General features: G+C 44.3%; 1 protein-coding gene across 4 annotated transcripts in view; it reads right to left on the bottom strand.

The window, feature by feature from the left end:
• LOC142580091 (tyrosine-protein phosphatase non-receptor type 7-like) overlaps nucleotides 1–12,065 on the bottom strand; it is a 166,977-nt gene extending 154,912 nt beyond the window's left edge. For all 4 annotated transcript variants that reach the window (XM_075690869.1, XM_075690871.1, XM_075690872.1 and 1 more), the window contains exon 1: nucleotides 11,834–12,065. In XM_075690869.1, coding sequence (XP_075546984.1) covers nucleotides 11,834–11,903 — 70 coding nt within the window. In that variant the 5' untranslated portion in view covers nucleotides 11,904–12,065. The remainder of the gene's footprint in view (nucleotides 1–11,833) is intronic.
• Nucleotides 12,066–12,334: the final 269 nt, after the last annotated feature.

Here is a 12,334-nt window from a genome sequence, read left to right as displayed (position 1 = left end):
TATTCTCGAGTTTAGTTACTTAATTCGCTGCTTCAGCTAGCTCAATTAGTTGTGTGATTAGTTCAGTAGCAAGTTCAGTTATTGGATTAATAAGTTAGATTAGTTATTTTCTTAATTAACTTAGTAATTAGTTTGGTAATTAGACAATTTAACAAGTTTAGTTAGGTTAGGTAAGTGAGTATTAGTTGATATAGTTTGGTTAAATAGCTGAGTTGGTTGAATAATTAATGATTTCAGTTAACTTTGTAAGTTAGGTACTAGTGAGTTAATTATTTAGCTAGTTCAGTTCAATTGGCTAGTTCAGTGACTGACACGCAGGCGCACAGCAAATGTCAGGCATTGTTGCTATCATGAAGCATGCTGTCGCTACATGGGGAGAGATGTACAGTGTAAAAACTGAAACATGAGCTGCTTAAAGTAGCAATGCAGACCTTTTACACGCACTACATGAAAGTGCGATGTGAAGTTACTCGATAGCCAGTTTTTAATGACGGAGTAGCCCCAATTGTACCTTTTGAATTATGAATTAGGCCACCGTTAGAAGTGCAGTTTAACTTGGAAATGACAAAAGTCATTGCAGTTGTTTCAAAATTGCTTGAGTTTTTTTATACTGCACAGAAAAAGGGCAGTGTTTTGCCTGTTGTGCTGACAATATTCACTCTGATAATGGCAGTTGACCCTTGCGCACAAGCAGGCACATGGGCCAAATATTTACCTGTGGCATCTGTCAGACGTCTGCTCCAATGCCCTTTTTTACTTGTGCCAGCACCCTTGTGCGTCCAATGTGGGTGCTACATGAAGTCCTCCCAATGCATTAAGCGAGAGTTTCGTAATGAGATGAAAAGTATTGAAGGACTCTGATATCATCTAGGCATCAGGCATAGGTTATCAAATCAACAAAGCGTTTATAGACTTATCGAAGAACTCAATGATGCTATACTGTTGGAAAAGCTATCACTCTTGACAAAGGTATTCTTAACAATCCTTCGTGGCTAGTCTAGCATCAGGTACACCTCGTAGCGCTGTCTTAGGTCTGCTTCTCTTAATATATATAAATTAGGCAATGTACCATCCCTGTTAAAATCATCTGCATCCTTTTGTGCAAGGTGCAAGACTTAGCAAAGGCAATTTAATTTCTGTAAAGCAGCTTCCATGTGATCTGCAAGGCGTTCTCTTCTACCTCCTTTCCCTTACTCGTTTAACAGTTCTCCACTGGATAACGTGTCACAGTATGAAAACTTTAGTTTGCTTTTATTTAGGGACTTGCCTTGGGCATAAGCACACAGAACCGATGCACAACCATGTGCACTTGAAAGACTAGGCTATCTCCAATGTATCCTACATTTGGTTCCTCTTAGCACGAGGCTCTCGACTTGTCAAACACTTGTTCCTTCCAATATCAAGTATGGCTTGACTGTATTAAATCTACACAAAAAATCTGATGTTGACAAAACTTTATCTGTCTGAAAGCTGTACGCTTCGCTTATTGTTGCCATGACAAGATTTCCTCCCCTAGTTCCCACATTTCTAGTCTTCAACTTGTCACCCTTTATACTAGTCGCCATGATGAGCCTTTAAAGTTTGTTCCCGCTATGATTAAGTCCAAGATTTTCTCTACTTGGCCTTAGGCCTACACTGTTATGCATTGAATATATTTGCTTTTTACCACCACACTGAAAAGTTCATTTTGTTTATGTTGTAGAACGCAAATGTTTTACCTGGTCATGTAAGTCTTTATTGCCTTCTGAATTCCTTTCATATTGTGAACCACTAATTTTGCATTGTATCTTGTGCTCCCACCCCTGAAACAGCCCTTGGGGGCTGCTTGTGATGAAATAAATGTTTCCAGTTTCTGTATTTACTTTTACTTTAAGTGAATGAACACTAATGCAAGTGTAATGCAGAGAAAGACATGCTGCTGTGTTGGTGATAGCCACGAGACAGGAGCTCTTGCTTGCTTGGTTTTTGACTGTGCTCGCTGCTGACCAATTCACCTCCATATAAGTATATTCTTAACATATTGAGGAGATGTGTGGATCCCCAGCATCAGCCTGAAACTCTCCTCCTGGAGTTGCCTTCCTTTAACCTTGCACAACTTTCTACATTAGCAGTATGCTCCCCGCTAACTTTTACGCTACAGAGGACGTTTTTCCTGTCTGACGCTATCCAAGCCTTGTTCACTCTGCAAAACATTGTTTGTCAAACGTCAACTGCTTACCATCCACAAACCAATTTCAGTGAGATGCTGACAATGTGTACTGCATAAGACCAACGTAACTGGGACAACACCCTCCTTTTCACCACGTGTGCATGAAACAGCACTACGCAACTGTCACGAGGTGCATGTGCTGTGTCAAAGAAAGGTGAAGACAACGACGACGATGGAGGCACGAGTATGATCACGCAATGGCACCAGGGGCGTAGCCAGGAGGGGGGGGAGGATTATGGGGCTGCAGCCCCTCCCCCCCCCCCGAAATTTTTTCGTGCTACCCTGGGCACCGGAAATCATGCTTGATTTTGTCTAGAATGTCCTTTTCGTGCTCAAGGAGACACTTTTTTTTTTTAATATACTGCCAGCTGCTTTTTGGTAGCCAAAGCAGGAGTGATACATAGAAAATAAAAAGGGATAGTGTACAAGCAAAGAAAATGTCAAAATGAAATTCGAACACAGCAAGCTCACACACAGTGCAACACAGATCATACTTGTACGCTACTGCGCAGAACAATATCTCTAAAACTAAAGACATGAGTTGAATAAAAATTCGGTACGAAAGGAATTGCATGCTTCGCTCACAACTGAGAAATAGCCGATAAGAAAGAGTCGACAGTATGTTTGTTCCCCATTCTCTTATCGTTCTAGGAAAAAATGAAAATTGATAAGCGATAGTTCTAGCCTGGGGTACAATAAGGGCAAGTTTGTGCTTTCCGTGGGTGCTTCTACACGTGTTAAACTGTAAGTACTTGTCAAAATTAATATTATTTTGGCTGTTGACTATCGTGTAAAGCATCTTCAGATGGTGTAGCTTACGGCGTTCATCCAGTGTTGGAAGACCAGACCTTCAACGGAGATCAGATAGTGACACTTCTCTTCCGTAGGCATTAAAAATAAACCTGATTGCTCTTTTTTTGTACTTTTTTCAGCCTATCTATCAGTCTTAGTGTGTTGGTCTCAAACGACATCACCATAGCGAGAAAATTGCGAAAACTGGCTAGATTTTGCAGCAACGGCCATGCACCGGGAGTCAGATATCATATCGCAAGGAGCTCCATCCAAGTACAAAGTTTCAAAGGCATTTGGATGGCGAGTGGGCTCATCGCGGCATCTCGCGGAGGTCACGAAATGTAAGGAGCGCTTGGGTTTCAATTCTGAAATTTTATGGGTATAAAGTTCTCAAACTTTTGATGCGAAAGGTGCATTGACATTTCCAAAGTCGTGCTTTAGATTTACAATTCTGTAACTACGTGGGTTTAAAGTTGTTATAAACATTTGACGCCAAAGGTGCATTGGCTTTTCTAAAGTCATACATCGCACCATACAAAGAGACAAGCCAAATCAACCCACTATCAGACAAGTTGACAAAGCACGCAGCGAGGTCCGATGAGACGAATCGTTGTGGTGGTTCATTTGTGCGGTTATTTCACAGAAACGAATATCAACTTTTTTTTTCACCTGCACCAAAGCATCCACTTCAAGACATTAAAGCCAGCAAAGGCAACTATGTTCTTATTTATTATTCTACTTGGACTTCAACTCGCGAGGACACATTGTGCCTCTTTTTCTTTTTTGTTCTTGCTACCCGCGGGCTGCCGAACCAGCTAGAGCGCATGCGTTTTTCTCATGCTACATCGACCACCACGTGGCACACTTCGATGCGCGTTCGTTTTTTTCTGGCCGAGTGGATTTTTGCCTGGCAGAGTTTTGGATGCTTTCTGGCCAGCAGATGAGAAAACGAAACAATGCATGGTCGCTCGCCGCCATCACTACGGGGACTCAATGGATTGCAACGCGTCCACTTGAGCGCAACCTCTTCGGAAAATTTTGTCTCGCCGGTGTAGAATACCAAGCTATATGTGTATGGTTCTCTGTGGCCCAAGCATCTCACATTTTCTTCGATATTCCTTCAGTAGCCACACCAGGTGCCCAAAGTAGGCATTCGATTGTAGCCAACATGCTTTCCTTTGGTGTTATTACATTTTCGGCGACCCCCGCACGTCAAAAGAAAAACAAGTTGCGGTGCAGAGAATTGTCACATGGTGAAAGTTCGATTTTATTACTTCTTTTTAGCGGAAAGCAATGGGCCACAGGATGCTTTAGTTGCCGGATATTATTATATTATTGTGATAGCAGTTATATGGACACTCCAGGTGCATTTTTTCCATGCCGTCATGTTCCGTATAAAATCCAGGGGCGGTAAGATCGTGACTGTGCGCCACATGATGTATGTGCGAGAGAAAGCGTAAGGGGGGGGGGGTGCATGGGTGAGCTGACGACGGTAGCCAAGTCTTGTGGGCGCAAGGGGGAAAAGCGGGGAGGAAGCGCGCCGCCTCCTGTCGCGCGCGATACATCAAGGGGAGTGGAGGGAGGGGTTGCTGTGATCTTTGTATCTCTCATTTCGCAACATGTTTACTTGCCTTGTTTGACACATTATAAACAGTGATTTCTTTTTTTTTAGATAAGTAGATTTATTGGAGACTTATACATATATTTAAATAGCTTGTTGCAAAGGTTTGTGTATATGAGCAGTGAAATTTGTTAACAGTGATACTTTTTTCCCCTTTATCAAGCTGTACCTTCACATTTGTACATTCTATTGCACCTTCGCATTTTTAAGCTATGAAAGAGAGTCAAAAGTGAGCCAACCCACCATGTGCAATAATGGTTCGGTTCATTATCTGCGAGGCATGCGCGAGGTACAGAGGCATCTCTTATTTACAAAAGTGACATGTAGGTGTTAGTATCAAGGTTCTTTAACGCTCTCATACATTGGGGTGAACATGGTTGGGTGACATAATGGACACTAGAAAAGTTGAGCAGCTTGGTGCCGTGAGGTTTTTAACAGATGAAGATGTTTCCCAAAAAAGAAATCAGTCGCCGTATGGCTGCCGTGTACGGTGAACATTGCATTTCATTGGCCACTGCGAAGTGGAGCAAACGGTTCAAAGAAGGACGTGAGAGTTATAAAGACAATCCAAGACCGGGCCAAAGCCACTGTGCAATCACCCTCAACACAATTCCAAAAGCTGGTTAGACAAGAATGGAGGAGAAGCATTGATGAATTGGCAGGGCGTGTGAACCTCAGTCACGGTTCGGGTCACACCATAATTGACGAACATCTCAGTTATCAGCTCTTGTGTGCGCAATGGATGTCCAAGAATTTGAATCACCACCAGAAGACTAAGAAGTTCGGAACTGCCTTGACTCTTCTGATCCAATATCATGATGAGGGTGAGGACATTTTGTCTGCCATTGTGAGCGGGGATGAATGATGGTGCCACTACTACGAGCCTCAAACACGACGACAGAGCTTACAGTAGAAACATTCGAATCCACCACTCTAAAGAAAGCAAAGGCCATCATTTCCGCTGGAAATGTGTTGTTTATTTTTTTTTCAATCGTCAAGGGCTATTATTTATCGAATTTGCTAAACCTGGAGAGGCTATCAATCGTTTCCAATATTGTGAAACGTCAGATCGCCTGCATGTTGCAATCAAGAACAAAAAACATGGAAAATTGAGGAATGGGGTCATCTTGCTCCACGAAAATGCTCGTCCCCACGTCACTGATGTGGTTAATACAAAACTGGCAAAGTTCAAGTGGGAAACCCTGCAACATCCGTCATACAGCCCAGACCTGTCGCCTTGGGACTTCCACATTTTGGAGCATTTAAAAAAATACCTCAAGGGAACCAGATTCGTGTCAGATGATGACGTGAAAGAGTCAGTTACAGACTTTTTGAAGCAGCAACCCAAGGAGTTTTACGAGACAGGAATCATGTGACTCGTTAGCGTGACAAATGTCTAAATGCTCATGGAGACTACTTTTAAATAAAGCACCCTGTTTGCCCTATATTCGCATTGGTTCATGTTTATTTGACTCACCTGTGTATATTTTGCAGAACTCCTGCTTTTTATATGTGATCTATGTTGCAACTATAATTTCAGAGCAATTACAATACACGACCGGTGACAGCTGCTCCTGCGCAATACATTCTAACAAAGGACAGCGTCATTGAGATTTTTCTCTGGTTGTTGCATATGTACAAAAATGTAAACAAGGTTCGTCAATGGCAGAAAGAGAGAGAGATGCAAACTAGAGAAAGGCAGGTAGGCTAACAAAGTTTAATAAAATATTTGCCCTGAACTTGTTCATTTCATGGCCTTTACATTTTTCCTATCAGCAGCATGCACTGCTTTGCTGGTTTCAAATCGATATAGTTCTAAAGCTTGTGTGATATTTGCTTTACTTATTAAATATACAGAAAACATGGAAGCATTGATATCAGTTATTTCGGGCACAACTTTTGAGATATACCAGTATATCAGGGTGCCTACCAAGTTGACATTTCCAAATTCCCCGAGTGTTCCAGGTTTTCCCTGAGTGGCCTTTGCGAAATTCCCTGAGTGACGCAAAATTATGTTTTACGTCAAGACGGGCTGAAACCATATCGACCGATGCATATGAAAAAGTAAGCATATATATATATAAAAAAACTTCTTAATCTAATTTGAATACTAAGGAGTAGTGTTTATGTTATTCAAAAAGAGAATAGAAGGGAGGGGTTAGTAAGATGCACCGCAAATAATATGTCTTCGAAAAAAATTGTAAATGGTGTCGGACATTCTCAAATACGAATAAAAAGGAGATGCATACAGAAGCAAATATTTTCGAATATGAGCTACTTCTATTAACTGATAGCAAGCTCAGTGGTATGAGGCCCGAACTTTGTCACAATTGAAATTCTCTCTAAACAGCCCGTAAGTCAACTTCAACTGTCCTGACATACTCTCAGTTCGCGCAAGACGACTCAGTGTTGTGTTTCACAGCTTTAAAGAGTTCTTTTTTTTTTTTTTTTGTTGACGGACACCTGCATTTCGGCATCAGCTTTGTTCTTTGAGCTCAAGTTCACTCATAACAGCAGGGGCGCGCTTCCTTTCCCGTTCATTCCTCAATGCGTAGGTCTTTTCTGTTTTTATCCTCCTTCCGCCACTCGTTCGCCTCACAGACCATTTGAAGCATCTTTTTGGTCAGTTGCACAGTCCACGTCCAATTTTTCGAACTCCCTAGGGGCCGCGAAAACGGCCAAAAAATCGGCCAGTTGGAACAAATAAATGCATGTCATTTACTGCTCTTAAGGGCTCAAACCGCCCCAGGCACATCCAAAAATGCTCTGAAGTACACGTATTAGACATATCAATGCTCGTACTGTGACAGGAAATACCAGGTGCGCACGTGTATAATTAAGAAATACATACTGTGTCTCATGGCAATAGCCCCTTCCCACACTTGTTATTCTTCATTGCAGTACTTTTGCGTAAGCTTCACCAAGAAATATTTCTGTACAGAGGCAATGCTGACTTTTGGGAACTGGCATTATGCAACGCACTGTGTTTTCCAAGCTTCTAAGCCAATCGCGAGGACAACAAAGGCGGAGTCTATGCCATTGCTGACAGCAGCGAATTCTTTCAATAAATGACATGGCACTCAACAGCAAGAAGCTTTATAGTGAACGTCGAAGCAGCTAGGCCTAGCGTCGCCGCAGTGGTGGCTACAGCTGCCAGCAGATCTGCATGCGAGAGCGCCGGCTCGAGGCGGCAAGATAATCAAAATGGCAGCGTGGTGGCTTTGATTAACGCCGTTTCGGACATGCAGTCACGGCAAAACGTCCGGAAAATCATACGGTGAAGAGTTCTTTCAGGCGTTCTGATATATTTGATTTCAGGCGTTCTGATATATTGACTCTATGGGGTACATGGTGGTGCCATGAAGCCGTCCAAATTATTGGGAATCTGGAAAGTCGGTCGTTGACTGCACACTGGAAACTCCTCCAGCCGACGACAGAGCATCAAAGAATTCATTACGATTCCTGTCTGTTACTCGAGCCAGCATTACCGCGACTTTCGGCCCTTTCAATAAAATTACAGCTAATTTTCCCTGACAGAGGCACAAATTCCCTGAGTTTTTCTAGACTACTCGAAATCCCCGAGAATTCCCGGTTGGTAGATGCCCTGGAGTATATTCTTTGATGAAAAAATACATATTTTACTTGTCTTGACAGTGCATAGCGTTAAAGAATTCGTTTGCAGCATCTTTGGCAATGGCAACATAGTTATTAATGTTTAATGTATTTGATCTCTCGAAAAATTCTATAAGGAGGAGACCGAGCTGCAAAGTTGCTTTAGCTGAACGGCCACATAGCAGACAAAAGGTAGGTGTTCGGCCAGATACAATGCGATACAAAAGTTTTATTTTTGTAAACAGCGAAATACAAAGGGCAAAGATGTGAGGTTCCGTATACATATGCAGTGATATTCTGTACTTTGCATTGCTCTGCTCTTGTTGAGGCATTTGGTGTTTGATGTCAGGACCATACATTTTTCTTGCCAGGACTTACGTGAAGTGTAATGATGTGATGTGTACCTCTGTGTAGTTCTTTTTTTCTGGAAAAGGAAACTTGGAACTGTGGGGCAGTGTCATGAGGTGCACAAGCTCTGCTAAAGAAAGGTGAAGACGACGACGAAGGCACAAGTATGATCATGGAATGGTACCCAAGGTGAAAAAAAAGAAGGAAAAGAAGACTGCAGAGAGCCTCGTAGCACAAGCGTGGAACTTGAGTGGCGCCATTGTGAGGGACGAAGCCGAGGGAAGAAGGCAGCAGCGGCAATAGAAGCAGCCTGTAGGTTGATGGGTTCGGGCTCCTGCCTATGCTTATGCCTGGTGTTCCTGAGCATACGGCTCAATATCTAAATAAAGCTAGTGTTCGTCTGAGGGGCATCCAGCGGAGAACCGACCAAAGCTTCTATGCTCCCAGCCTCCTCTCTTGGCTTACGTTCTTGCCCTATCGTGCCACATCATCTTGCCTCCTAACTCCAGCTAGAGCACCTCAGCAACAGCCTACTCGTTGTCGGCGACATTCCAGCCGTGACCTCTTCTGACGCCCCACACTGAATCATAAGGTGATGTGCGAACTTTAATAACTCAATTTTGTAGTTTGCAGACTAGTTAGAGACTCCTTACATAGCAGTGGTCCAGATTAGTGTTTGTTGCCAGTTATGCATTGTTGAACTGATATAAAGTATTGCTTGTGTGTGTGTGCAGCGGAGGGTATACACTTCGTATTTTCTTTCCTAAATCGGTCTGTATTGACCATATTAATCAACTGACTATGGTGAAAAAGGAACGTATACACCATGACAGTGAGCAACCAATGGCCTCTCACACTTTTTACTTTCGTAAGCATGTACATTGTGCACAGTGGACACTACGCTTCCTTACACACCTGACCTCTCTGATAGCACACCCATTTCCTATGTTACCAGGTGTGTCAATTACTACTGACAGCTGGCCCATTCATTGACATACAACCAATGCTGCCAAAAACTGAAACATAACAGCAAAAGGCCCTTCTCCACTTTTTCCATGGGTACCCCCTTTCGGCTTCAGTTTCCTCACAACATTCTTGGGCTTTCTTCATTACTGACTCGATATCACGAGCCTTACCACATAATCATCTGCACTTCCCCCAGCAATATAAAGATTGAGTCTGACACCATCCATGTCAATCATATCAAGCCCTATTATGTCCCACTTGTACTAATTATGCCTACAGTCGCAAGGATGGCTTAGCTTTCTCTCATGGACCAATGTAGCAAAGTCTTGTGCCAATACACAGTGGTAGCTGCAAGGATGAAGCTCAGACTGGCTTGGTTTTTGACTGTCTGACACTCGTCATTGATCAATTTGCCTCTGTCCTGTGACCTTGTACTCAACAGTAGAATGCCAAAAGCTGATGCATCGGGGGCACTGCAGACACCAAACTTCACACAGCAAGAACACCCACAAACTGTAGCTCTACTGTCTGTTTGTCCTACAAGGAAGTAGCAAAATTCAGCTAGAGTCCCTTGTACAACCAGACTCTGACATCTGAACCCTGTGATATGTTTATTGAGAGGATTTCCACCAGAATGTGTACGTTTGGCATTGCCAGAGGGCCTACAGATTACTCGAAGAGAGATATTGCAGTCTGCTTGTATTACTTTGAGACATTGGTCTTTCAGACATATGGTGACAAACTATGTACCCTAAAAGAAGGTTATAGCTTGTATCTAGCACTCACGGCCTCCACTGCCAGGTTATGCCCGCCTGTTCCAACATCATAACTACTGCCAACCCCATTATCACTGAAATTGCAGCTAATGTTAAGCGCGCACGCAACCATATATAGGCAGGCATATGCAAGGGCAAATTTGAAGTGCAAATGCGCATGCTAGAACAAAGCGCCGAGACAGCGGTTAGTTCGTCACTGTCACGTAAACGGCACCGAAGGCGCTACAAAACTACAAACTACGAAAGGACAGCGGTTTGTAACAATTAACGAGCGGATGCCCGACAATGAAATCAATGTTCGCGCTAACCTTGAAGACCAAGTCAAGTGCTTGGTGGAACAGTCCTCATTCGGCCAGAGCAGTCCGCAAAACAAGCACCACATGCGTGCGTCACATGCAAGCAGTGGAACACTTGGCCAAGCGTGAAGCACGGTGACGAGCGCGGGCACTGAGCGTGACTTGCGATGACAATCGCCTACTGAACCAACACAGCCGACGGCGAAGGCAGCAGGTTTTGCGCTCGTAAACACAGTGAGCTTGTCTTACCATAAATCAGCAGCTCGAAGAGAGCGCGGGACCATCATAGGCATCGTGAAATCAATACGCCGAAAATTTCGTTTCCGCTTGCGAAAGAGCTCGCGCATGTCACAGCGGTGAGATTTTCCGCGCGCAGAAATGCGCGGAAAAAGGCAGTGTCATTGACTAGGCAAAGCATTCGCGAGCCCAATCTTCAATGGAGCCTCGTCACACGAACAGGCCACTTGCTTACACGACAGCTGCGCCTTGTGTTAGGACCACGTAGTGGTTAAGAAATCAGCGGAATGACTGATAGGCGTCCGGCCATCGCGAGCGTTTCGGCGGTTAAAGATAGTCGCAGCCTTCTCTCGCCACCACTTGCAAACGATCAGCAGATTCACAAGAGACTTCCCCGTGCCGTTGCGGCTAGTGTAAAAGAAAGCACGTTCGGCGAACAAGTAGTGAAAGAAGCATTGACTCGTTTTTAGGTCGATGCGAAGGAGCAGAGTACAGCCCATCATATCTGAAAGGGGAGGCCAACAGGAGGTCAACGCGATGTAGATGCAGCGCGCGCTAGAAATCAATAGCTTACTTTGCTGATTTCTTGTTTTCCTTTCCGGATGTCTGCCCGGGCATGGGATGGGGGTCTTCGTGGTTCGCACAGTGTGCATCGCAACGCTATTCCACTCGGGGCGCGACGAGAAATAAAAGCGCCCAATTGAGTCAAAACACGTCGCACGGTTGGCAGAACAGAAAGCTCACGCGACACATACGAATGAAGCGTGGTCTTCTTTGACTTAGTTTTTTGCTTTGTCAAGTAACAAAAGAACGGCAACCGCAAACCTAGGAACGGAAAGTCAGAAGCATGCTGCCTTGGCCCCTACTCACCTACATATCGCTGTACTACACGAAATACACACACACACACACACACACACACACGCACACACACACACATATGTATATCCACAAGGAGAAACGGGCACTCGCTTACGCCTGGCGCCGACGATGAGGTAGCCGCATGCCAGCAGTGAACAGGCGCAGCGCAGCCGCAAAAACTTCATGTTGCTCTCAGCGGGCGCATTTTGTCGTATTGACAAACATTCGCGCAGCAGCGTTACCACTGAACCACATTACATGGCGAGCGCGTCAACTTTCCCGACAGATTTCACTCTTTCGCTCCTCACAGAGTTGCCTTAACGCGCCGATTGCGAGACGCGCGCTGCTCGCCGGGAACGCGCGCCTACCTCAGCAGAGCAGAGTATCGCCGCTAGAGGCGCCTCGATAGAAGCGCGACCATAGAATGAACAACAACACTCCGATCTCAGAGCGAGTTCGACGCTACAGTTACTACAGTGAACTATAATATAGGTTGAAAGGGGGCAGTGCGACAGGCGGAGTATGTGTGGAGAGGCGTGTGGAAAGGAGGAGGAAACGGCTGAACACATGCGTGGCTGAACACCTGATACTTGCTTGTAAACAACTTCGCCCTGCA

The sequence above is a fragment of the Dermacentor variabilis genome, chromosome 4 (assembly GCF_050947875.1).
Source record: "Dermacentor variabilis isolate Ectoservices chromosome 4, ASM5094787v1, whole genome shotgun sequence".
NCBI lineage: Eukaryota > Metazoa > Arthropoda > Arachnida > Ixodida > Ixodidae > Dermacentor > Dermacentor variabilis.
Note: the sequence above shows the minus strand (reverse complement) of the source record. Positions and strands in the feature narration are given on the sequence as shown.